Genomic DNA, 24,750 nt, shown 5'->3' on the forward strand with positions numbered 1-24,750 from the left:
CGGCAAGGTGATAGGCATCGTTAGAAGAACCTCAAAGTAGGCATGAGTTATTGGATCAGGATACACGGGATCAACTTGGCCGTCCATACTTGGCTTTTCAACGCTTGGCTGCCAAAGTTCCAAGGTGGCACGCTCAGCCCAGGTGCCAAATGGTTGGCTCGTATTCGAGCATGGTTGGTCGCCCAGACGGACCATGTGCGGTCGGCGTCAAAGAAACAGGGTGTGTGCTTCACGAAGCATCAAACATTATCATGACTGATAATATCAAAATATAACATCGCCGGCTGACGTGTTCAGCCACATCATGTCGTCAACATTTAATTGAATATCATTTAGGTCGACGCCGCTCAAATCCAGGTCTCCACCCAGATCTCCAAATACTCCGTACTGCCCGCGAGACTCCTGCGTGGTGTTCGAGGTTGTTTCACCAATCCTAGTTGACGCGTACTGTGCTGGGTTCTGGCTTGCATGATGCTGAAATTTCGCTGATAGAATCTCCAATGCAGCTATGCATCGTCTTGCGGACTCTCCGACTTGTGAGTACGCTTTCAAAAGTTGCATGGCTTTGTCCCATGCGGCACTTGGGTCGGCCAGACTGGAGACAAACGTCCGAGGTTCTGAAGGCCCGAGGCGTTGCGCAAGCAGAACCGTGGCAGCTTGATACACAACTAGTTGCGGCAAGATTTAGTCTCATACAGTAACAAATAGCGACGAGAACAACCGAGGGTATTCTTACATAATACGGAAAACCACCACGCCGGTGTAGGCCCCATCACGGTCTCGCGGTCGAGATGCGTGTATATCATATCAATCGTTTCGTGAGCAGCTCCGAAACACTGAGTTAAGCATTCGTCCACGATGCCTTGCGATAAAGTTCTATCTTTGAATCCCAAAATTTCAGCCTGACCCGGTTTAGGCTGCTTAAGATGGTATTCGGCAACAATAGGACGCAGAAGCAGGATCCGGGCATGAAGATATCTGGGACGTCTAACATTAGCCTTGTCGACGTGGTGACTTAACAGACACAATCCCTTACCGAGCGCGAAGCACAATACGCTGCCTCTGCAAGATGAAATCTTCAGCTGAACTCGAAACTGAGTAGAGCAAATTCTCCGGTACGGACGAAAGCCACTTTGAAAGCCTACTATCATGATGCACGACCGTCAAAAGTTTCACATCATCTTCAGTCGACTTGTTCTCTGGGTTCATGTATATTTCAAGAAGAGAATCGTTCACAATCTCGTAGAGAGTGGTTGATTCTATGAAAAAGCTTACCTTCGTAGCCTCTCCGTCAGGGCGAGTCGAGCTAGATGTGGTCTCCGTGTCAAGATAATCATCGTCTATCATCCGTGGAAGTGGAACGGCCAGTGACATCCATTTTGCGATCATGCTTGGCCGCCCAAATGTCATGGATAAGATACTATCAAGGGATCAGCAAGAGACGGCCCCATTTCGCTGCAGATATCCCTATGCTTGGTGGTCTATAGAGATGCAACGGCTTTGGTTCTGCTGGTAACAGGGCCGGAAGGTGCTTACCGATCCATAGAAACGCATCCATGCCACACTCTACGAGAAATCTCAAGCTCGCGGAAACTTTCGTCGCTAACAGTAGAAGCCATGTGTAGACCGAGACTTTGAGCCATCCGAACAGCTGAACCAATGGCCATCCAACATTGGTGGGACTCAGATGTGCCCTGAAGGAACAGCCCCATCATCAATAGACACTGGACACCCCCGAGGGTAGCAGTGGGCTGTAGGCGTGGATCGTACAAAGCTTGAGCCCTCTTCCAAAAGGTCTGGCCGAGCTCGTTCCTCTTACCTGGTGACACCTTCTCGGAAAATTGGCTACCCAGTGCAAAAGCAAGATTGACCATGTAGTACAGCTCTTTCTCCGGTAAGGGTAACGGTTTGCCAAGCCAGATAGCTCGATAGCCCTTCTCAAAGACGAGCCAGTCGTGAATAGGTAAGATCACCCATACAAGTCTGTAATAGTCCTGTATGAGGCCATCGGCAAAGGCCCTTGAGGGTAGAGTACAAGTCATGGGGTCGACGACACCCCCATCGATGGGGACCGCCTCAATACTTGTTTGAGAGTACTGCGCGACACCGTTTCCAGAGGGCGCCGCCACCTGTGACCTCCCTAACAACGTGTCAATGGCAGAGTTGATCTGACGCATGAAGGAGATGGCGCTGCTACTTCCAAAGTACTCCACGTTGGCAGTGTGATCACCGACTAGGCCCGTCATGGCATCTGCATTTTTGAGATCCGAGGTCGGAGCACTAGTAAGGGATACCGTGCTCCCAGGAGCTCGCTCGGGAGCAACAGCATTGGGGAAACTTCTAGGGGTGCCGGTTGACGGCTGAGAAGCTGCCATGTTGCCTGGTGGAGGGGCAGTCGGTGTCTGGTTCACTGCTTTGCCTTGGTTCGCAGACGCTTGCGCTACCCTATCCGGCGAGGATTGGAACGAAGACAGAAGCGCGGGGGGCGAATGCGGTGCCGCCGGATGTGTTGGCGGAGTAGCAGAAGCAGCATGAAGAGGGTGTGAGACAGACAACTCAGATCTTGGTCTCGACGTCTGTGGAATCAACGGGCGGTTTGTACGTCGAACATGGTTGCCTCGACTGTAGACACATGGAGTATCCTGGCGAGACAGACATGGCCGACACTCTAGAACAGAAATGACCGTGTAAGCGCACACCGAACAAAAGGAATGAAAGTTGCATGTATGTTTAGTCCAACTCACTAGGTCGTTGGCCGTCACATTTCACTTTTCTACGGCGGCAATTGTCGCACGCCGCCGTGACCTTCTGACGATTCATCAAAAAGCATGAGGAGTCCTCTTCCAATCGTTTAATGAGGTTCTGGCGGCAAGGTGTGGCACGCCGCCAGCGTAAGACCGTAGGACTGTCCGCAGATAATGTAAGTGTCGTCTTCGGCGAGCACCTGGCTTGGACAGAAGATTCTGTGGGAACTGATTTTATGACTATGTCATGATTGAAGCGAAGCTTCTTTTACTACCAGATTCAAGTTCAGGTTCAGGTTGAAGTTCTTTCAAGAAGGTCACGTGGTCATCCTTCACACATTCACACCTCCCTTGGCTGCACAAGTTCACTGCATGTGGTCTCAGGGCTCTGAGATATAGCCCTGAGGTCTCCCCTCCGTAGAGTTTAATGGCTTTCAATGTTTCCCTTCGTAACAATACAGAAGATTGTTCCTCACATTCCTTTCCATAAGTTCTATTCCTGCTCGGTTTTAGCCGCCATCCAAAGCAGGCATGCCCGGTAAGCCGGGGTTTGGCCGACTGCCGAAGCGCTCCGAATATTTCGTCCGTTACGCCTCACCAGACTTTTGTTTGAGGGTCTGGTTAGCTTAATAGCATCCCAGAGGTTATATCGGGCTGTTCGATAGAATGGATAGTCAACAGTCTCCGAGAGGAATGAGGCTATAAGGGGGTAGCGTACCGGAATAAAGGTCGCAAATATAAAAACTGTACGTCTTCGCTAATATTGTCTTGATGCTCAAATAAATAGCTATATATTTACCGTCTTGCCTTCGTAGGTAATGCCACAAACGGTTCTCCTATAACGCCCACTATCCATTTACGGAGTCTTGTCCTAGTCACAGATGTGTAAAGTAGAGAGAACTCAGAGTCGGAACAGTGCTTGCAATTCTTTGCTATCAAGAAGGGATTGAAGGCAGTCTTATATACAAAGCCTCCCTTTCGTGCAGGTTAAATTGATCCTTCCGACCGATAGCGTGTGTTCCGTTCTTAATTCCTGTGACGAGTGGAGTGAAGTCTGATCCCGCCTTGTTGCGCCCTCTATATCGACATGGGGGCAAATCCCTTACTCTGCCGGTACCAGTATTCAAAGGAAGAGTTGACAATGTTATCTCGCAGAAGGTAGGCACCGGCCTCTTTAGCAAGAGCTCCGTTGACAGGCCTAGGAGGACCATAAGCAGCTGCCCGCAGCTGAATACGACACGCACGCTCCAACAAAACTGCCAGGTATGTAGATGCGCGCACGTTCTTCCCGGCCGTGAGCATGCCGTGGTTGGCGAGGATAATGGAGTTCTTGTCGGCCAGGGCCCCTGTGATGATGACACCCTCATCGTCGGCAATGGGTAGGCCCGGCCACTTGCCGAGGAATGCGCAGTTATCGTAGAAAGGCGTCATATCCATCTGAGAGACAACAAGAGGCTGCTCAGCGGCTGCCAGCGCCTGAACCCAAGGAGAATGAGTGTGGATAATGCTGTGGACATCTGGTCTACCAGAGTACACCCAGAGGTGGAAGCGGGTGGCTGGGTTGGCCATGCCGTCGCCCGTCACGGTGTTAAGATCGCCATCGACCTCAATCATATCCTCTGGATTGGCCTCGTCCCAGCCGACGCCGAAGCGTAGAGTCCAGTAGAACCCGTCGCCTCTCTCAGAACGCGCACTAATCTGGCCAGTCATGCCCGCGTCTTCCTGTTTGCTGGAGATTATTCTGCATGCACAGGCCATTATCTCCTGCAAAGATCGCTCTGGAATCTTGAGGTTCTTCTTCATCTCTTCTGCCGAACGCTTGTCAAAGTATTCCTTGGGCCGCAAGGGCTCGCTGCCGATTTTGGGAGCCGGCGCAGCGGCCTTGACAGGAGCGGTTGTTGTACTTGGAGCCATGGCAGTCTTTCGTCGTCTCTGTATCTTTCTGTAGTGGATGGCTCTCGTCTGCCTCAAGGCGTATGAAGTAAATAAGAATTGAGTCTGATAAGATGCTATTTACTGGTGGTCATAAACAATTCTGTATCAGATGGCTCCCATCTTGTCGCCGAGTTTTTAAGAGATTTTGGCCCTCAGCCAAAATTCGGCTCTGATGGTGTAACGTTTTGGTACCATGGTCACGGATTCAGCATCTGAAGCCTGTATTGCCATGCCTCCGAGTCGTCATCCGTCCCCCTACAATTGCCTGCGGAGCTCGCGATGTCGGAACTTGGTGTGAGTGGCCATAATCCCGCGTTGTCCTGCAGAGTTCTCCGAGAGGCACATGCAAGCCATCAACCCTACAAAGCCTCCGTCTTCTTACTGCCCCCAACCTCGGGGTCCGAGACAACATTGAACGCCTTGTCAGTTGATCTCGGCGGCCGACGCCATGCGGCGTCTCCTCAATGCAACCTGGAACGCTTAAACAGCCACCCACGGGACGGGCGGTTTTTCCTTCACCGACATACCCTCCAATGGGATTTGACGAAAGTGGAAATAGAACGGAACAGATCTGGGAAGTAGATGCCTGAAACAATTAATGTTATGGAAGATATCGACAGGAAGTAGACTGTTTAAGACATGGAAGTCTTACTAGAATTAGGTAAGAATTAATTAGTAGAAATAGCATAGCTGAATTCCGTCTGGTAACTTTGCGCAAAACGTTCTGCACAGATGTTCAGGCACAACGAGGTTACAGGTCGCACAAAGTCTGCAAGTGCATGAATACCTGCGAGAAAATCACGGAGAAAGTTGGAACCGACCGTCCTCTGTTCTTGTCTAATCAGGAGTGGCCAATGTCGCATTAGACAGGACAACTGCCGTTGCTGCGCTCACCGTGGTGCTTGTCGGACGTAGTCTGACCTTTTTCTGTTGTCTGCGTGCATGAGTACATAAACGATTACACTAATTATGGAGTTTTGATGGGAAAACCAGTGTTACATGGATGGGATGAATGCGATTTGCCACCAGTGCGCGCCGCTGCTCACTATGCACCTACGTTAACCATATAAGATGTCACACAGACGATTGTATGGAACAGCTTGGGCAAAACGAGAGACTCTTGGTTTTCTATCTAAAAGAGCGGAATTATACGAAATAAAATACTTCTGGAATACTGCTGCTTAGGCAGCAGTATGACGTTCTTGTTGCCCCCTGGACGGTGATGCTTGCGTGTTCTTGGCAGCGTTCAGTCTATAGGATAAATTGATTGTGTATACTAAGTGTGTCTGGATCTGTTGAAACGACCCAGAGTCTATGAACTGCGGGTTACACCGCAAGTCTTCAAGATACCTCCCACTAGACTCGTCTATCAGGATTGAAAGATCCGTGCTGCTCGTCTGTCCTCCGGCGTACAATAACCACCGACCAATGGGACCAGCATGACCTTGGACCCGACTTCAGCCCGCCTTTGTCTCAAGATGGCACCTTGATGCTTTTATTAACATTTGCCAATGCTGAGACAATCCGACTGTGATGCGAGGCGGCTATGGGAAGAATAGGCCGAGGGGGGCTTGCTTTGCAGAGGCCAAGCTCGTTTGCGAGTGCGTAGACTACCCTGAGGTCACCGAACTCTTTGAATAGCTCCCAGATGGGTTCAAAGAGAGCCGAGATGCGCTTCACTTCGGCGTCGTCCCCTCTGCGAATGGCTTCCATCAGCGCGACAGACGGTGCCGGAAGCACTCCCGCAATCACACTGTACCATACAGAGCCTCCCGCCAGTAACGAGTCAGCCACCAGCCAGTCCGCGCTGTATCCGACAGAAAAACCAGAGGGAAGGTTTGCGCGAAGCGCTTCGTGTCTTCCTTTCGGCTCATTGGTGGGGGCGGGCTGCTTGAGCGCAACGACATTTGGCAACCCGGCAATGCGAGCAAGAAGTGCGTCGCTGAAGGTAAAGTGCGTCGTGCTCGGAGTATTGTAGATACAGATGGGCAGCGTGGTAGAGCCAGCAACTGCCTCATAGTGCCGGTAGACCTCTTCCTCAGTCAACGGATTGTACGAGACAGGTGCAAGCAGCAGCCCATCGACGCCTGCTTCCTCGGCGTCTTTAGCCAGATGCTGTGCATCGTCCGTCCGAAGCGCACCAGCAGAGACAATAATTGGTTTTCTACCCTGAAGGGTTCGTATGGCCACATCAATCGCCAGCTTGCGTTGTTCCCTCGTCAGATAAAGGTAGGTTCCTGTACTCCCCAACAGTCCAATCGAATCAACACCGGGCACGTCTAACCTCTCAAGAATTCGACCCAGGGCGCCAGTGTCGACCTTGCCATCCGAATCAGCGGGGGTGATGGCGAACGCCGAAAGACCTTGAAAAATGTTCCTTGTATTTCCCATATTGAAAGAGATTGTTAGGATGGTTGTTATGCTTGACTCCTTTTGTGGAATATCTTTGTCTGTGAATTTATATAAATGTAAGTATAGGAACTGCTTCAAGGCGGCCAAACGGGTTCTGTCCTGGTAGTCAACATAAATAGCCGTTTCCATGAACTGGAACCCCAGACCGGCCAGCAATTTGCTGGCTATGATGCCCCGATGCCCCACTGCCGGGTACGGAACGGATGATATTTCCATTGGTTAGTTTTCCGAAACATTTTCTGCATTCTTTGCGGAACAGTGTATGTATTCCGCGGTCTTGTAGATTCTGGCTCTGTCTTGGTACTGTTGAACGTCACAGCGGAACACGGAAGGAGTGCATTAATTCTGTAAGCTGGAGATGCCGCCAAGGCACGCTGTTTATGGAAGGCCGTCTTTGAAAATGCTTTTAATTTTTTTTATTGTCAAGTGACAAGGCTTAAGTCGTTGAGGCTTGGAACTTTGTTCAATTTAATCTAATAACTCTCCTTGGTGTTAAACGTCCTTGGTTTCCTCTCGACTTTGTGTGCCAAAGAGGCTATCCTGATACAAAGCAGCGGTGACCCTTTGTGCCCGGTTTCCTAAAGCCTGAGGCCTTCAACTTGGTCTTGTGTAACTATCGTGGTGTTTAAGGACCGGACCGTGTCGTGCCGTGACGTTGTAAACACCCGCGTGACACTTCTCGTCTTTCCAATTTCTCTGGGTTTAGCCATCTTTGCACCGCAATGTTAGGATAGTGCTAAAGGCCCCTATGCGCTGTAAAAAAAAAAACAAGATGTACCCACCATTGCTGGGTTTTTTAAGCCTCTGCAATAGCAGGCATCTTTGGGCTCTATTGCTTACAAGATAGATAAAAATACTACTTGGAGTTAAACACTAGCATATCTTACATCTACGTGTATCTATGTTACTACTATACTATAGAGTCTAGTAGTTTATGTAAGGCAATTATAACTAGATGCTCTACTTGTTATTTGTTCTTATATTGGAAGGAACTCTCTTGGAACCTAGGCACCTTATGGCACCCTTTGGCATCGGACTGGGACCGCTATAGCACCATGCCAGAATTTGTAACCGCAAGGTGCTGCAACTAGAGTAAAGCTATTCGCAGCTGCAACGCCACAACGCTATAACGCTGCTGCAGATGCCACTAGCCGAATTTAACCAAGTCTGCGACATCCACACCCATAAGTGTGTAGCATCAGTAAAAAATTGGTAGTGTGTTATCTGCTATATCTAGAAACCTATGGCGCACTTTATAGCACACTAAGTTTACAGCGCATTTTACCAGATAGCACAGCACATTTTATAGCACTTGATATTTTACAGCGCATTTTACAGCGCGTTTTGCAGCGCGTTTTGCAGCGCGTTTTGCAGCGCGTTTTGCAGCGCGTTTTGCAGCGCGTTTTATAGTGCGCTTTATAGCGCACCTTACAATCTTACTAGTAAATTATAGTGTAACTTACACTATAATTATACAGCATAACATAGATAAAGATAAAACAAAAGTCCTATATATCTACGCAAAAAATGTGGCCTTAAGAATGTGACTGTATTAATGTGTGGGCGCTACTGCTGCAACAGCGTTGTGGCTTGTGGCGTTGCAGCTGCGAATAGCTTTACTCCTGCAACTATGTTACTATGGGTAACATGGGAGGCACTTTGGGTTTGGTGCTAGCACTCAACTGTGCTGGCACCGTACTAACCTCCCTGTAGAACTTACTACTGCGTGGCCCCTTAATCAATAGCGCAGCGGCAATCCAAATTTGGATAGGTGCTCAATGCTGGGTAATGTGGCTGCGAGCTGTTGTCCCGTGGTGATCGGAATGTCTTTCCGAGGTTACCATATCACAAAGCTAGGGTTTGTGAGTATTTAAGGCCAGGTATTCACGTTAAACTTTACCCATTCTTTGCGGCAGTCTCTTTTTGTTCTAGCGACAACCGCATTATATTAGACGTCAGTGTTCCGCGGGTCTAATTGGCATTTTGTTCTAGCATATGCTTCAAGGGCCAAATACACAAAGATAACACTATTCGACGTACATACTACTTTTCACGCGACATTAGAAAAGAATCCAAAGCGTATAAATAGATTCATGTTCGCTTTCCTAAAGTGAGACTTGTCTTGGGCAGCTATACTCACCGAGTTACAACCCCAACTCGTCCCTGCAAAGAAGGAAAGCCAATACACGATGTCTGACACGTTGAAGATCGCACTCATCCAGCTGTATACAGATGTTAGTATTCTCTCTTGTCTTATAAACGATATACTCGTCGGCAGTCGCTATCCGCGTTCCGCATTTCCAATCGCTTCCTAAGACTGAAAGCGACTTGGGCCTTTGATTTGATTGCGCTCCCACTTCTACCCTATTATGCTTTATTTATTTCCTTTACGCGTTGTCTCTATAGGCGATGTTATCACAATAACTAATAAGCTCTTATAGCCGACAGATATATCTGGCAACTTCGCTCGCGCAGTTGACTACACCTAGTTTCCCCTGATTATATGCTATGCTATTACTACTTATAAGTTCTAAAGTATTACTACTAAAGATATAATTATTATAGACCTTTCCTGCTAGGACTTCTAGACTAGTCTTAACTATATAGCTATCTCTTATATTAAAATGCTTATAGGCCTAATGCTAGATGTACTATTTAATTGTAATTACTTATTTTATAAATCTACCCCCAGTAGTATAAAGATAAAGCTATAGGACTAAGAGTTTAGGAAATAGCAGGTTCTTACACAAAATCCCTATAAGATAGACTGTAGTTCTGTATAGTTCTATGTGATTTAGCTCTGCTTATAGCAAGAAGATATACTCTAATATAGGCTCCAGTAATTAGATAATATAATTACTCTATTAATTGCTTGGCCTCTAGACTCTTAGCCTTTGGCTAATACTACCCCTTATACCGCCAGTCTAAACGCAAGAGGTGACGTAGTATTTTAGTTGTTTGACAGTATCTTGTATCCGTGAAGAGGGATAACAGATGTGTACGGCATGCCTCTCCCCTGGGGTAATATCAACGCGATTAAAGTGTGGCCAGGAAATATACGCCCGTGAAGTATATATTATGGTTAGACGTCAACCGAATCCGAGGCTCACCCGTTGTAGCTAGCGCCCGCACGCCACAACGGTTTGCAATAACGATGGGACAATAGATACCCTTATTGTCATAATAAGATCCAAGTTCATATGTTGATCGATGAACTCGCACGAATTATCTGTGGCTTCGCATCGGCCCAATTCTAGCAAGTAGAAACCCAGTGTTTACGCCAAGATATCAAACAATGTTAGGAAGTGAGCAAAACAACATACAACTAGCTGCGTAGATCAACCATCAGCTAGAGCGTGCAAATTACCCACCTGCAAATCAAACGTCCGCCACAGTCTCATGACGCTGTTTAGTGTGAAGCCACTTTTTATTCCCCCACGAACTTCTGATTGGGCTCTGGCAATGATCTCATAGCATTAATATGTTTGTGCTGCATGGCTCCCAACGAGCCGTTGGCCGTTCAACACCATAAATTTGAGCATGACGGGTTTGGTTGCGAATGTCCTTGCGGCTATCATCGTCCCGGTGCCTTTTGCCACATTGGCACTGGCTTTGAGACTCAAGGCAAGACGAATGACGAGGATGGGGATGGGCTACGATGACGTCTTTGCAATTATCGCTTGGGTATGCTCCAGCTGACGCCCAAATGAGATGACATTGTACTTATAACATGACTAGGTATTTGCCATTGGGTACACAGTTGATCTTATTGTGTGTAAGTATTCAGGGTGCCCGTTTATTATATATTTCCTGTAGTGATACTGATCTTGACAGGGATATCGTCTTTCAAGCTGGGTCAACGGCTAGCACCCTACACTGACAAACAAGTCGAATACTACATGGAAAAATCCTACCTGGTTCTCTGGGTTAGCGAACTTTTGTACGCCTGGTCAATCTTTTTCGCGAAATTAGCCGTCCTCTACTTTTATCGCCGGGTGTTCCGATACTCTTCCATCCGTATTCCCATCATTATTCTGATGGTGTCGTGTGGGATCTGGGTCGTGATACGCACCTTTTTCACAATCTTTCACTGCATCCCCGTGCGGGCATACTGGGACCAGTCCATCAAGAATGCCAAGTGCCTTGTTAATGTCGGTGCCTTTTATCTCGGCACAGACATTACGCATTGTGTGATGGATTTTCTGATTTTAGCACTCCCGATCTACGAGGTGATTAGGATGAAGCTGCCCTTTGGCCAAAAGATCGCCGTCGTCGGTCTCTTCGCAACCGGCTCCCTGTAAGTCATTTCTGACTTCTCAATCCTCATTGCTGCAAAGTGTTTACTTTGACCCGTAGTGTTGGAATCGCCTCGGTTTTCCAAATTATTCACAGCCAGCAATACAACCCAGCAGATCAGGAGCTTCCATATGAGCTAGCCCTTTCGATGGCTTGGGGGAATGTTGAACTCCATTTAGCTGTTTTTATTGGTAAGCAGTCCGCACGCCCGAAACACGAATTACGCAGTCTACCAACCATAATCAAGGCTCTCTTGCTCTGTTACGACCAATTTTTCGCAAGTATGTTCCCGGTCTGTCTACTGGAGCCAGTGATCCTCCCAGTCATCCAAACTCCAGAGGCGCTCGCTGGCCAGTTTGGGCGCGAGAGACAAGTATAGGGAGAACCGACGAGGCCGCTGGGGAGGGTGCTGTCAACACATCACAGACCAAATGGAAAAGGTTTAGCTTGAGACATGGGTTTGCTCGTCATGAAGAACATGGTATCGGCGGTTCACAAGTAACACAGAGCGTCGATTCAAGACGAAGCGATGATCAATAGCGGCTTAAACTCTGAGGCAGAGGCTTACATGCTAAATAGCATTCTTAATTGATACCCTCAGCCTCTACATTCTTAAAATTCAAAGTCTATGTACCGATCTGAAGCCCGTACAGTAGCCTTAGTGTGAAAAATATCATTCAAAGGCCATACCACTCCTACACCGTGCACATTGACGGCCCCATGGGAAGGGAAGGCAAGGAAAGGAAATGGAAGTCAAGCTAGAATTTCTCCATGAAATTCTTCCTCACCGTCCACAGCCTGGCTCGCTTGCCGAATATAAATAAGGGTATCGTAGTGAGCTGCAAGATGAGCTGAATAATCCCAAGCCACATGAATACTTTTCGTGGGCCGTCTTTAACCATCCAACTGGACACAAACAAGCTGAATACCAGGCCATGGAAAATATTCTTGGAGAAATTCAGCGTTACGAGGGCCTCGCCAGCATACTGTCGGTAACTGTCCACGCAGAACGTAATGGATGTTGTCGAGCCTAGTGAGCAGCCAAAAGACAGGACTCCAAAGAACACTGTAGGGACAATCCAATGATCTTTTTGCTCTGCAGACCACCCGAAGCCCATCAATCCCATGCATGTTGCAAGAGCAATTGGAATGGCCATGACGAGTCGAAACTCTGGTTCGTATAATCCTCCATTGCGTGACGACATTGCCCGAACGACGATGTCGCTAACTTTGCCCGCTACAGCTGTGCCTAGAATACCTCCAACAAAAGGCGCAATATATACCAGGCCGGTCTGTAAAGGGGTGAAATTGTAGGATGTAGGGTCTCGATAGATAATTGCCATGATCTCGGAAATCACCATGAGCCAACCGATCGAACAGGCATAGACAGCGGCAGACCACAACACGGCTGGATAGGCAAAAAGAATGAAAGGTCGCACCATGACTTTGAGCCATTTGTCATTGTTGAGGCGGCCGTGATATGGTCTTAGTTGTTGTCTGAAGGGTATTGCAGGGCGTTGCCGTAGCTCATGAGTGTATGCCTTGGTCACTGGGGCTAACACTGGTAAGGGTTCAGCTCGTTCCGGGTCTATATTTGAGGTTTCGTTGACATCTTGAGCCTTTTCAATCGATTTATTTTGGTTTGACGTTTGAAGCTGGTCCCTGTCTTCAGTTGGGATGACGTTGGTCGGTTGCATGTTTTCCGAGATTGGGGGAGCCAGACTATCCCCCAGTTGACCAGGAGGCACCCCAGGTTGTTGTGAGCTGCTATTCAGTACTTGCGGGCTATCTGCACCTTGTGTATCTTCTTCCTTGTTAGGAAGTTTGGGCAGATTTGCGACTGGCACCGGTCGCTGAGATGATACGCTCCTTCTAGATGACAGGCGACGAAGAAAGCTCGGTCGCTTCGTAGGACTTCTAGTTGGCGTCCGATCCCAAAAGGTCTCAGGCACGAAGAGGAACAGCAAAATAAAGCTGAAGCAGGTCACAATTGCCACAATACTACTCATGTTAGCCCCGGAATATACCGACAGTAGCGAACAGGTGACAGGCATATTGTTGTTAGTTGGTACTCACAAAAACACCCAGCGCCACCCAAACCTCCCAATAATAGCCGCGCTTATCAAAGGTATCAAATTCTTTCCACCTAAAAGTAACAAGGTATATATTCCAATACGGTACGCTCTTTCATGCAGGAAGAAAATCTCGGCAATTGTCGCAGACGGAAGGCATTCTACCGGACTCAACGACATTCCTTGAACGATGCGGGCTGCTAGGAGAGAGGGGAAGCTGGGCGATAAGCCTGCCCAAATGCAGGTGAGGATAAATATTATGGCGCTTGCAAGATAAATTGGTCGTTTTCCAAAAAGAATCGCTGTGGGAGATGCCAGGACAGCTCCAATACCAAGGCCCATCATGTAGAGGCCAACAACTAAGGAAACAGTTTCCACGTTCACGGCATAGTCGTGAGCAATATTTGTAAATCCAGCAGCCATGATGGACCCAATTCCACCGCCAATCATGCAGTAGAACCCCAGGGATAAGAGAGCAGAATCACGCTTCCAGCCCGGCCAGTTGAGAGGATCGTTTGCAGACTCATCCGGCTGGGGATCAAGGATGATGGTGCCATCTTCGGTCTTTTTCTTTTCCGGCTGTGTCTGACGTCGGATGGATTGTCTATCAGAATCGACTGGAAATCCCGTCGGGATGGATGAATGAGATGTTCTAGCGTGGATGTTGCGTAGACCGAGAGGCTCATTACGGTCTGCTGCCAGTAAAAGCACCGAACCTGAAGCGGTCACAATTAGCAATGGCACGTCTCGCCAAGCCGAATTTCTAATCCCAGTCGTCTCGGGAGAGTATCATACCTGGAACTTCTATAGTTGACTTATCATTGAGAACGCCGAAGCTCCATTTTGAGTGTGGATATGCTTGCTTCTCTGGTGGGTTATTAGTGCTTGCAGCGGACTCATAAGTGACTTGACGACCAGGAGGAGTCATTTCTCGTAATTTTCCTTTGCGGTAAGTAAATCTCTCCAGCCCAAGATCATAGCCCAGTATTATGGCCAATAGAAAGTTTTGACCTCAAATGAGGGAGGCAAACCACGCTTACCGCGCACACACAGCGGATCGTGAAGAAGAAAAGGAGCAATGATGAAGGGGCAGAGCACTCATACGCAGCAAAATATTTACACTATATAATTTACATAGTTCTTTTATGAAAAGTTGACTGCGCACACGGAGAAACAGTCCCAGCACTACTTCGTCGCCTGCAATGCTGGGACACTCACCACGCGCCTTGTCTCACGAGGAAAGGCCACCATCCACAATGTCACAGGGCAATGCGCATGGTGTGATGCACCATCGTGTTACACCGCACAGAGCTGCACATCTCGAGCCTCGAATAGTATCAAAGGACATCTAGAGTATTTCGATTCGGGCCTAGATCATCATCAATCTCGGACAAGTTGTTAAACATGGGACCAACTGTACAAACTTAATCTACATTTACAAGGCCTCTGATGTGCGTAGCGCCCATATCCCTGTCGAGATACCCTGGCTTGGGATGCACAATGACGACGGTGGTGGTGATGTGACCTGTGCGAAGGGGGCATTATCAGATGTTGATCCTGTAGTATTTTTTAATACCGCCCGACGCGGGAAGCCAGCCGACCTCTTTTTTTGTATTTACCAAGGGTTTACTCGCTGCCTGAGTATTTGTATGGTCATCTGATGGCATGGGGGCCAGTGCAATCTAACCGTGGGGCAGATGAATGCTGATGAAAGCTACTCCATGATGGTCCTTGTAGCCCAGAGACACCAGCCGATATTTGCGGCCCAGAGGTTTCAGCGTCTGATATGAGGCAATGTCAACGGAGTATACCGAGGAAGGGCTAACTCCTACTTAAAAGGATCTTACTGACGGTTGAATTTGCGTAGAGCCAACAAGACCTTTACGTATTATCACAGAATTGCCCCTCACTCTTTGCCTGTGCCACGCTGGGAATTCAGCCATGATCTTACAGCTCTGGTTCCCTTGCTTGCTTGACTGGAAGAGACAACTAGCGCTAGATACCGCAGCCTTCCTCAACAAGGACAAGTGGGAATCATAGAAAATATGTCCATTCCACTTGTACCGTCTTTTAGAGTAAAAGTATGACAAGAGTTGGGAAGTCCACCTCATTTGTGCTTAGATATTAGCCTCCGAAGCTCGTGAAAGTGGCCGATGCTGAGCATCCATACAGAAACATTGAAGGTGTCTGGTCGCACGGGTCAACGTGCGTTTATCTCCGCTCCCGTGGGGTTGTTGACACAAGAAGAGTGGCGAGCGTCGGTGACTTGTGCTTAGAGGCCGGGGTTAAAATCATACTGACGTATACTGTAGGAGCATTTTGGGATGTGGTGCTTCTTGTGTCTGATGACCAAGTTCAAGAGTCACCCGGTTGCATTACTCAAAGACATGCAGACTTGACTTCACACTTTCGCCCAGTTGAGGGTTTCAGAACCCACCAGACACCCTCACCCAACTTTGCACCGTCTACTGCAACTTAAGGAATGCTAAAATTGTGGTAATCCCATTCATTTCAAAAAATAAGAATACCTTTACTTCTATTCTCTTATTAGAGACGAAATAAGTCAATATTTACTGCAGGCATGGTGAGTTCTAAACGTCCCTAAGGGGCCTCAAGGAGACGGAGTCACAGATGCAGGTCCAGGTTACATGTACTTTTACTCACGGCATACGGCGCAACATAGAGTCAATAGCTTGGCCCTACAGAGTATAATGAATTTGATCCGTCGGTGCATAGCGTAGTGCTTGTCAAAAAGTGGTCTGCAATATTTTGTCGCAGAACATCCCAGGTTTAAATTGTTTGGTTAGCATTGGCGCCGGACACGCACGTACGACCAGTTGCGGTCGACCATGTCATGTCAACTGGTCTCTTCTCAGCAACGTTCAAGGGCACATATATGCTATTTTGGACCCTTTGGCATCCTAACTTGTCTCATATCAAATGTTAGATCATCAATGCTCTACATGTAAGACTATGTGAGGTTAAATTGTGATTCCCATCGCATAGAAGCCAGCATTGAAAGGTTCTGCTTTTAGTGTGCCAAGCCGTGAGCAACTATGAATCATAATGAAAAACAAACTAAACCCCCCACAGCTGGCTCTAACTTTAGTCCATACTCCATAAAAAAGTGTGTGGTGTTGTCAAGTGGTTGACCAGACATCTCCAACTACGTCTGGACGAATCGCGGGTTCCAATTGGCCCCAGTGTCCGCTTCAAAACAACACAAGTTATTCAACGTACCAGACTCTACGTCGACCTTTAAAAAGATGCTCGAACCTCCTCTTCTCAGCGATAAATTCTACACATCACCAGCCCACAAACATGACGGAGACAAATACACTAAAAAACAACCAACTAGACGTCCTGGGAACCCAGCCGTCCCTCTACAAACTCTACACACAAATATGTTCAATTTACCCTCTTCCAGACTCGACCTCACACGACCGCATCGTCACCACCCTAAGAAATGGACTCGACAGACTTGCGCAGAACTTTCCATGGCTGGCAGGCTATGTCATCAACGAAGGCTCAAGTGAAGGCGTCACAGGCACGTACCGAATAGTTCCTACCGACTCAATCCCGCTGGTCGTCAAAGATCTTCGAGGAGATGCCTCCATGCCATCGCTTGACACCATACGAGAAGCAGGATTTCCATTTCGCATGCTGGACGAGAATGTCATTGCACCATGTATGACTATCAACATTCCCGGCATGCCTGTCGGGCTAGTTGCCGACCATGGACCTGTTTTTGCCGTTCAAGCAAACTTCATTGAAGGCGGTTTAGTCTTGACGATTGTCGCGCAACACAACACCATGGATATGCACGGGCAGAAAACCATCATCAATTGGCTGTCGAAAGCTTGTCACAACGAATCCTTCTCAAACGAGGAACTCGAGGTGGGAAACACAGACAAGAGTCAAAGCTATCCGCTTCTACCAGACTCCTGGGAACCTGGCCCCGAGATTGCCCAACAATTGGTAAAACCTCCCGTCGTTGAACCTAAGAGCAACGCAGCGCAAACACAACTCCCGCCTCCCAAAGCCTCATGGGGCTACGTAACCTTCTCCTCAACCGCCTTGGAAACTCTCAAAATCAAGGCAACGCAGACAAAGCGTGTCGGCTGCAACTTTGTTTCTACCGATGACACCGTCTGCGCCTTCATCTGGACATGCCTCTCCAGGGCTCGAGCTTCTCGACTTAAACCTGATGTGAAGTCCATCTTTGCGCGTGCCATCGATGTGCGTCCACGACTAGGCCTACCTTCCAACTATCCCGGTGCATGCACAAACATGACCTTCAACGAATTGTCAATCAGGGCCGTAGGAAGTGACACTCTAGGTGGCATAGCATCAGACATTCGTCGCCAGCTTGACCCCAATGTCACAGACATGGCACACAATACCCGCGCCTTTGCCACGTATCTCAGCCGCTGTACCGACAAGTCCAAGCTCAACATGACGGGTTCTACGGATCCTTCGTCCGGAATCATGCTGAGCTCGTGGGCTGGAATTAATCTATACGACCTTGACTTTAATCTTGGTCTTGGGAAACCTGAGTCTGTACGACGGCCGTGCTTTCTCCCGGTGGAGAGCTTGATGTACATTATGCCAAAGTCACCGAATGGTGATATGGCAGTCGCTATATGTATCACAGATGAAGATTGGGAACGTTTAAAGGAAGATGAGGAATGGAAAAAGCATGCGAAATATCTGGGGTAATTGTATCAAAAGGCGCGCAGGGATAGAGACATTGGGAACTGATTAGCAAATGCATAGCATGAACTAAGCAAAAGACAATCACTTCTTTAGTCAAAGAACTCTTGCTGTCTATTATTTTGGGCTCTAGTCGTACAATATGGCATCTTGGCTGCCAACACTCCGCCTCCAGGTCATAAGCCGTGCTCTTGCGCAGGTACAACAAAATTCTCCAACGTATCGTACACTCGTCGCACGACTGCCTGTTCCACTTCAGTATGACAGCAGCAATGCTCCCAGAGAGCATGCAACCATGCCAACAAGAGTTGGAGCCTTGACATCGACTTGTGCACCACCCGCCGTTGTCGGCTTCGGCGTCGTGCCTGACGTGGTGCCATTTCCAGCTGGAGTCTGCGTCGGTGCAGTAGTCGTAGTACCATTGTCTTGGTCGACGGTGGTACCAGCAGCAGTAGTTGAGGGCGTCGCCGGAGCAGATGTCGTCTGCGCAACGCCCGATGTCTGAATCACGCCAGGTCTGGTCTCGGTCTGATCACATCACGTTAGCTGTCAACAGTGAACAACATCGCAAGGCGTGCCAGCATGCAATCTCACCTGATCCGCCGTGCTTGACACATCTGTTGCCCCTGTCGTTCCCTTTACCATCCCTTCATTCACGAGAATGTACGTGAAATATCCCTGGCCACCGCACGCGTCAACTGGATAGCCAGGGCAAGGAAAGTTGCACTTGTTGCTGGCGACAGTCGAAGCTGGTGCGTCGTTTGTGCACCAACAGCTGGTTTCTTTGACCACGGCATAGGCAAATCCGCCTTTGCATTGGTCAATGCAAAAACTTTGGCTCAAAAAAACCGAGTTTCCTATAACTTGTTAGCCGATACGGAGTACTACATGTATGAGGCTGAACAGAACATTGAACATGGCTGTCTTACTTGGGGGAGAGTCAGAGGTGTTGACTGCAGAGCACAATCCGTTGGTTGTTCCTCGCGCCGCGACCAACGCCGGCAACAGTGACAGCAAAACATTGGATTTCATCGTGCCAAACCGCAACAGCAACTTGAGCCGTTGTATCGCCAGACAATGAGATGGACGGATGCTCAATCGTAGAACAGGAAACAGATCAAGTTTTCGTTTTGCTGTTCACTCCACGTGACGCCTAAATCGATTTGATCATACAGGGGTATGGGATGGATGATACGAGTTGTGGGCCAACACTGCTTGAGCCGATGACGATAAGTCTCGACTAGCAAACAAACCAGTCATCTCGGGTCCTTCCCAACAAGGAAGTTCAAGGGGTTCCGTAGTTATGCTGATGGAGACAGATCAGTTTCATTGCTTTTCGTTGACAAGGCATTGTCGATTGTCGAGCGACCGGATTGCGACAAATGATGCTTCAAGTGTACAAGTGTTCTATCATTACCACCATCGCATGAGTTGCTTGAATTCTGCTGCTCCTGGCCTCTCTTCACCAGCAAATGCACTCAGTGTGACTCTTCCCCAGACTGCGGCTGATCTTCTCGGTTAATCGGCACTGTAAGGTCTGGTGGAGCAACTTGACACTCTCGGCTGACATCAAGACTTCAAACATTTCAATTGACCAGTTGACGTCTTTTCCACCACCTACCCTGGGTCTCCCTCAGTCAACACGCCCGGGGGGGGGAAAAAGGAAACAAACTAAAAAGACATGCATAGGGAATACATATTGTATGATTTATCGCCGTGAGACTTAAAGGTATTTCCAAAGACAAAATGAAGGACAGGAACCAATTTGCGCTGTGACACATCATCAAAGCTGAAGTAATCAGGATGAATGTAAATCATGATGTAGTTTCCCTCTCACGCCGCCGCGCTCTGATACGATACCAACGGGATGTGCGCCTAACATACACGAAACGCCTACAAGAACTGGGCATGGGCCGCCGATGTGGTCACGGTTTCCTTTACATCCCATGATCTGTACAACAGCTAATCACGACCATCTGCAGAGCGTAAAAACGATGAATCCATAATACTGCCGCCCCCGTCGTTGAGCCCAGGAACAGGTCGGACGTAGCTGAAGCCGTCAAACTGCCTTTGAATCGTTTGCGACAGGCTGGGGTCGTCCACTGGAGAGTCCTTGGGAGTTTCCTGCGTCCAGATGTCGGGGATGTTTCCAGTTGCAGTAGGAGAGTCCTGTGGGCGCAATTGGCGCCAGAATATTAGCTCTACCCAGACTGTACGGAGTACTTGTACGATATTCAAGTCGTCTACATACCACGTCAGGCTTGAACGCCGGCGCGTACTTTCGTTCAAGGAGCTTTCGCCAGTCGATGCCGTCGAAAAAGGGATGTGCCTTGATCTCTGCTGAGCCCTTGGCGCCAAGTCTCTCATCAGGGTTGCGATTTAGTAGTTTGGTTAGCAGATCTTTGGCCGCTGGTGGTACAACGTGCCCGGCAGGAAAGGTGAGCGGATGCGACAAAATCTTGCGGTACATTTCGTTCGTTTCCTGATCGTAAAACGGCGGCAAGCCTGTGAGCATTTCATATAATAAAATCCCCAGCGTCCACCAATCCACCGTCTTGTTATAGCCCTTCCCGAGGAGAAGCTCTGGCGCAAGGTACTCTGGTGTGCCGCAAAACGTATTCGTATAGTCCTCATCCTTTAGTTTTAGTTTACAGAGGCCAAAATCGCAGAGCGCAATATGACCTTGTGAATCCAGTAGGATGTTTTCGGGCTTCAAGTCTCGATACACCACATTAAAGCCATGTAGACACTCTAGCGCACACAAGAGCTCCGAGGTATAAAATCGGGACCGGTTGACATCAAAGCGTCGCTCCTTTTCGAGATGATCAAATAGCTCGCCTCCATTCACAAACGCTAACACGAAGTACAGCTTTTCTGGTGATTGGAAACTAAATTTTAAAGGGACAATAAAAGGGTTGTTGATTTTCGCGAGGACGGACCTTTCGGCGAGGGTATGTCTCACTTCCGATCGAGAGACAATTTTCGCTTTCTGGATGCTCTTGAGAGCGTAGACGCAGTTTGTATCCTTCTTTCGTACTTGCATCACTTTACCAAAACTCCCTCTCCCGATGACCTTTAATAGTTCAAAGTCATTCACACTAAGCTTGTGTTTCTGGCTCTTCACATACTGAATGCCGACCTGAAGTTGTCCGGTGCCGTTTTCAATGTCGAACCACGTCAGCCCGTTAAGCCCGTGCACTGCAGGACTGTGTCTGCCGCCAGTAGTAGTTTTCGGCGACTGTGCAGCACCAAAGTCTGGGGCAAGTTGCACATCTCCTAAGAAGATGTCTTGTGTGCGCCTAGAACCTGTCGAGGGGCTGGGGTTTCGGAGAAAAAGATGGATGGTAAGATCTGAGACTCTCGATACGTCGAACTTGTACTGAGTATTAGGACCAGGCCACAAGGGATTCTGTGGTGTTCCCGCGACAGAATTGACAAGAAACTCAGAGTTTTCAAAGTCCACCAATGCATAAGGCATAGCTTTGGAGCATATTCTGCTCGTGGATGAATTTTCTGGGTTGGTCCGATCCTGAATAGAGAGAATGTTTTTGTACTTGTCGGGAACGGCGAGACCACGGCCTTCGTGTATTGTTACAATGAGAACCCCTGGCTCGAGTACCTTGGTTACTGACGATTGAGTAAGCGATTCTGAGGGGGGTGAAGCTGTATGTAATGGTCAGCTGCATGTAAGTTGGTGCCAGTCGCAGGATGAAGCTCACCGTCTGCCTCGTCGATGTCGTCAGCATTGTCAGAATTAGAATCGGATACCAGGGGTGCCGGTTTTGAATCTGCGCTGGTTGATTCTGTCGGAATCGCGACGGAAGATCGTGTGAAGCTGGCGAATTGTCCCAAATGGGTCTCTCTCAACTCTAGCAGCAAAGCACAGTTAGCAAATCCGTCAGCCCCCACGATTCTCATACTAACACTATGAGAACCATTTTACTACAGTGCTGCCTGCAATTGATGACTTACTCTTGGTCAATCTCCACGGCAGAGACATGGCAGCGATGTGCGCTGGATGGCGCCGTGGCCAGGAAGGTGTTCTGACAGACGTGTTGTCCAAGGGTGAAAATAAAGCTTCGTGGTTTGGAATCAAGAACAGCAATAACTACTAGACGAATGCGACATCTTGATTTGCCTAGCTCAGATGGATTCTGGGGTAGGTGTCCCGTGGCTCGATGTTAGGTGAACTTTGCTCCCTCTCAGCCAGATAAATTGACTTTTGAACCATTGATGCAAACGGCTCAGCGCCATCGCGAGACTCGTGGTGGCGACGGGATGGTGGGTGTACCTGGCTGCCATGAGTGTTGGTTGTGCTTGTCAGCTGCGCCTCACATTTGCGCGTGCTGTGAAATTGCAGTCGTCGACATTGAAGTTTTGGCTGGTGTATTGCATGCCGGCTGAATCAATAGGACAGCTCGTAGTTTGATGATTTCGATGCACTGCCTCAATGTTGGCACTGCTGTTGGGCAAGGGCAAATAAGTCAACTGGTACCAGACACATGCACTGTTGGAGGCCGTCCCCAGATCTCGCTTTCTGGTGGGGCAAATTTGATCGTCAACACTCAACACCAAGTGGCCTGTTGCTGAACAACTGGCAAGACGCAAAAAGCACCTGTGTCCATATCTATTCTCAGTCAAGGTAATGCTGTCTCGCCTTATTGAAAGCTTGAGCACATACAGATATGTAGATGTAGCATATCCGGCAATGCGTCCATGTCAGGTATTTCATTGCGTCTGGTGCTGCATGAATCCTTGTGAGGAGACTTGTGGGCCCTCAGGCAGCTGGTGTGAATTGTAAAGTTAATAATTCCAGCAGGAGCACTTGAGCTCAGATTTGTCATCCAACATCTGGACAGGTTTGGCCGCTCCTTCCTCACAACTCTTGAACATCACATATTTGATGCATCGATGCCGTCTTTCGGACCAGACACTTTGAGCATTTGATTGCTCAACTCTCAGAAGCAGCACTGAGATCACGTCGGCCTTTTGTACAAAGCCGAATCGACTCCTGACATGGAACAAGTTCCAAAAGTCATTGAACGCAGCCTCCCAAATGGGGTCCGATATGACCTGACTTCGCCCGGCTACGTCACCATTTCGCTACCACCGACCTCGACATGGTCCAGCGGTCTTCACTGGCACGAAAGCCACACGGAATACTTGAAGGTCGTCCGAGGCAGCATCAAGGTCCGGGTGGGAACCGTTGAGCGTATCGTGTCGGCGACGGCTGCCAACCAGCCAGAGATCAAGGTCGATAAATATGTTTGGCATGAATGGCGACGTGCTGAACTGGGCGGAGAAGAAGTTGTTGTCATTGAGAGGACTGATCCCGCTGATGGACAAAAGGCACTCTTCTTCTGGAACCTCAATGGCGTGATACTCAATGTTCCAAAAATGATGGACGAGCCATCATCGTTCTTGTCGCGATGTCCGAACCTGATCGCCCAACTGCTCTTGACGCTGTTAATTGAGTTGAACCTCATGGTCATCTTTGCACACCTAGACAATGTGCCGGCATTTTTCAACTTACCGAACTCAAGATTGCGAGTCGGCAACCTTTTACCAGTGGGCATCTTGGTAGCGATGGAATGGTTTGTATCGCACTTCATCTTGTCCATGGCTGCATTGTTGGGATGGCTTGTCGGCCTTCACCCGGTGACACGACATTATACCCCCGAACAAGAATTCGCCGATTGGGCGCAAAGTAGAGAATACGGTAGAAAGAATGACTGAAAGCCCTGCCGGCGTTTATACCAGCTTATTTTGGCACCGTTTGCTCCAGATCTAACGAAAACTCGCTGCATAAGTCTTGCATATCCCGCGGTATGCGAAGACCGCACTGCTGGGTTACTCAACTGTCTGATCACTCTGGTGCTTGCTGCGTCGAGCCTCCAGCCACAGAGTATAAGAGCATGTGCTGGTACTCTTTGTTCCTTCGCTGTTTTTGGCAACGGGCAGTTTCTGATATTGATCAATATGCAGCTAATTTCCACTCTCCATCCGACTAGTCAGGAAAAACAGCCATCTCACCAGACCCTTTGTTCAGCTGCATCGTGTGTCGTGTATGTTTTTAACCGCCTGGTGGAGAATTGGCGGGACTTGGATCAATGTGCCCAGTCGGCTCTTACCGGTCAAGTTGCCATTGCCCGCGAACTGGGACTAGAGCGTCTAGTCGAATCTGATCTTCATATGTGTATCTCTTGGAAGGTAGGTAGGCGAGTCTTCCAAGTCTGTCCAGTCTAGTTCAATATCCACCATTGACCAGATGCCAGCTTGGCGCTGGGCTCAATGTTGATGCTGGAATCGTGGCGGGGCTGACATCTGGACTAGGCTCGGGCCTTTTGCCTCCATGTCCCACTGCCTTTTTCAATGTTGGCGCTAGATGCCCACACCCAGGCGCCTCGAGTGCTGGAACTGGCGGTCAATTTTTTTCTGCCCCTGCTGCAGATTTTCTCAAGTCATCCAAGTCACTCTGCCAGACAACCATCATCAACGGGTCGTACAGGCCAAAACTCCTCTCATCAGAGGCAGACGTTTGCTCGTCCATATCCTCGACTACTTGGATTCTTTTTCCT

General features: G+C 48.6%; 9 protein-coding genes across 9 annotated transcripts; 3 read left to right on the top strand and 6 right to left on the bottom strand.

Annotated features, from left to right (window-relative positions):
• Positions 1–264: 264 nt before the first annotated feature.
• Positions 265–2,375, bottom strand: VFPPC_12689 (C6 transcription factor; the record flags this gene model as incomplete). The annotated part of the gene is made up of 4 exons (XM_018290466.1): positions 265–668; positions 737–978; positions 1,037–1,420; positions 1,537–2,375. 4 exons carry the CDS (start codon positions 2,373–2,375, stop codon positions 265–267), a joined length of 1,869 nt encoding a protein of 622 aa, XP_018148100.1.
• Positions 2,376–3,821: 1,446 nt separating this feature from the next.
• On the bottom strand, positions 3,822–4,658 carry VFPPC_00087 (class II aldolase and adducin N-terminal domain-containing protein 2; the record flags this gene model as incomplete). The annotated part of the gene is made up of 1 exon (XM_018280180.1): positions 3,822–4,658. The coding sequence occupies one exon, from the start codon at positions 4,656–4,658 to the stop codon at positions 3,822–3,824; it is 837 nt and encodes a 278-aa protein (XP_018148101.1).
• Positions 4,659–6,152: 1,494 nt separating this feature from the next.
• On the bottom strand, positions 6,153–7,070 carry VFPPC_00088 (dihydrodipicolinate synthetase; the record flags this gene model as incomplete). The annotated part of the gene is made up of 1 exon (XM_018280181.1): positions 6,153–7,070. The coding sequence occupies one exon, from the start codon at positions 7,068–7,070 to the stop codon at positions 6,153–6,155; it is 918 nt and encodes a 305-aa protein (XP_018148102.1).
• Positions 7,071–10,631: 3,561 nt separating this feature from the next.
• Positions 10,632–11,927, top strand: VFPPC_00089 (hypothetical protein; the record flags this gene model as incomplete). Its single annotated transcript, XM_018280182.1, has 5 exons — positions 10,632–10,775; positions 10,830–10,866; positions 10,926–11,388; positions 11,448–11,578; positions 11,635–11,927. 5 exons carry the CDS (start codon positions 10,632–10,634, stop codon positions 11,925–11,927), a joined length of 1,068 nt encoding a protein of 355 aa, XP_018148103.1.
• Positions 11,928–12,145: 218 nt separating this feature from the next.
• On the bottom strand, positions 12,146–14,387 carry VFPPC_00090 (MFS transporter; the record flags this gene model as incomplete). The annotated part of the gene is made up of 3 exons (XM_018280183.1): positions 12,146–13,388; positions 13,464–14,175; positions 14,255–14,387. The coding sequence occupies 3 exons, from the start codon at positions 14,385–14,387 to the stop codon at positions 12,146–12,148; spliced, it is 2,088 nt and encodes a 695-aa protein (XP_018148104.1).
• Positions 14,388–16,780: 2,393 nt separating this feature from the next.
• On the top strand, positions 16,781–18,178 carry VFPPC_00091 (acetyltransferase; the record flags this gene model as incomplete). Its single annotated transcript, XM_018280184.1, has 1 exon — positions 16,781–18,178. The coding sequence occupies one exon, from the start codon at positions 16,781–16,783 to the stop codon at positions 18,176–18,178; it is 1,398 nt and encodes a 465-aa protein (XP_018148105.1).
• A 249-nt stretch (positions 18,179–18,427) lies between these two features.
• On the bottom strand, positions 18,428–19,204 carry VFPPC_00092 (WSC domain-containing protein; the record flags this gene model as incomplete). The annotated part of the gene is made up of 3 exons (XM_018280185.1): positions 18,428–18,700; positions 18,767–19,029; positions 19,102–19,204. The coding sequence occupies 3 exons, from the start codon at positions 19,202–19,204 to the stop codon at positions 18,428–18,430; spliced, it is 639 nt and encodes a 212-aa protein (XP_018148106.1).
• A 930-nt stretch (positions 19,205–20,134) lies between these two features.
• On the bottom strand, positions 20,135–22,172 carry VFPPC_00093 (serine/threonine-protein kinase gad8; the record flags this gene model as incomplete). Its single annotated transcript, XM_018280186.1, has 4 exons — positions 20,135–20,341; positions 20,424–21,835; positions 21,892–22,041; positions 22,145–22,172. The coding sequence occupies 4 exons, from the start codon at positions 22,170–22,172 to the stop codon at positions 20,135–20,137; spliced, it is 1,797 nt and encodes a 598-aa protein (XP_018148107.1).
• Positions 22,173–23,188: 1,016 nt separating this feature from the next.
• On the top strand, positions 23,189–23,908 carry VFPPC_15053 (cupin, RmlC-type; the record flags this gene model as incomplete). Its single annotated transcript, XM_018292806.1, has 1 exon — positions 23,189–23,908. One exon carries the CDS (start codon positions 23,189–23,191, stop codon positions 23,906–23,908), a length of 720 nt encoding a protein of 239 aa, XP_018148108.1.
• Positions 23,909–24,750: the final 842 nt, after the last annotated feature.

This window comes from Pochonia chlamydosporia, chromosome 1 (genome assembly GCF_001653235.2).
Source record: "Pochonia chlamydosporia 170 chromosome 1, whole genome shotgun sequence".
NCBI lineage: Eukaryota > Fungi > Ascomycota > Sordariomycetes > Hypocreales > Clavicipitaceae > Pochonia > Pochonia chlamydosporia.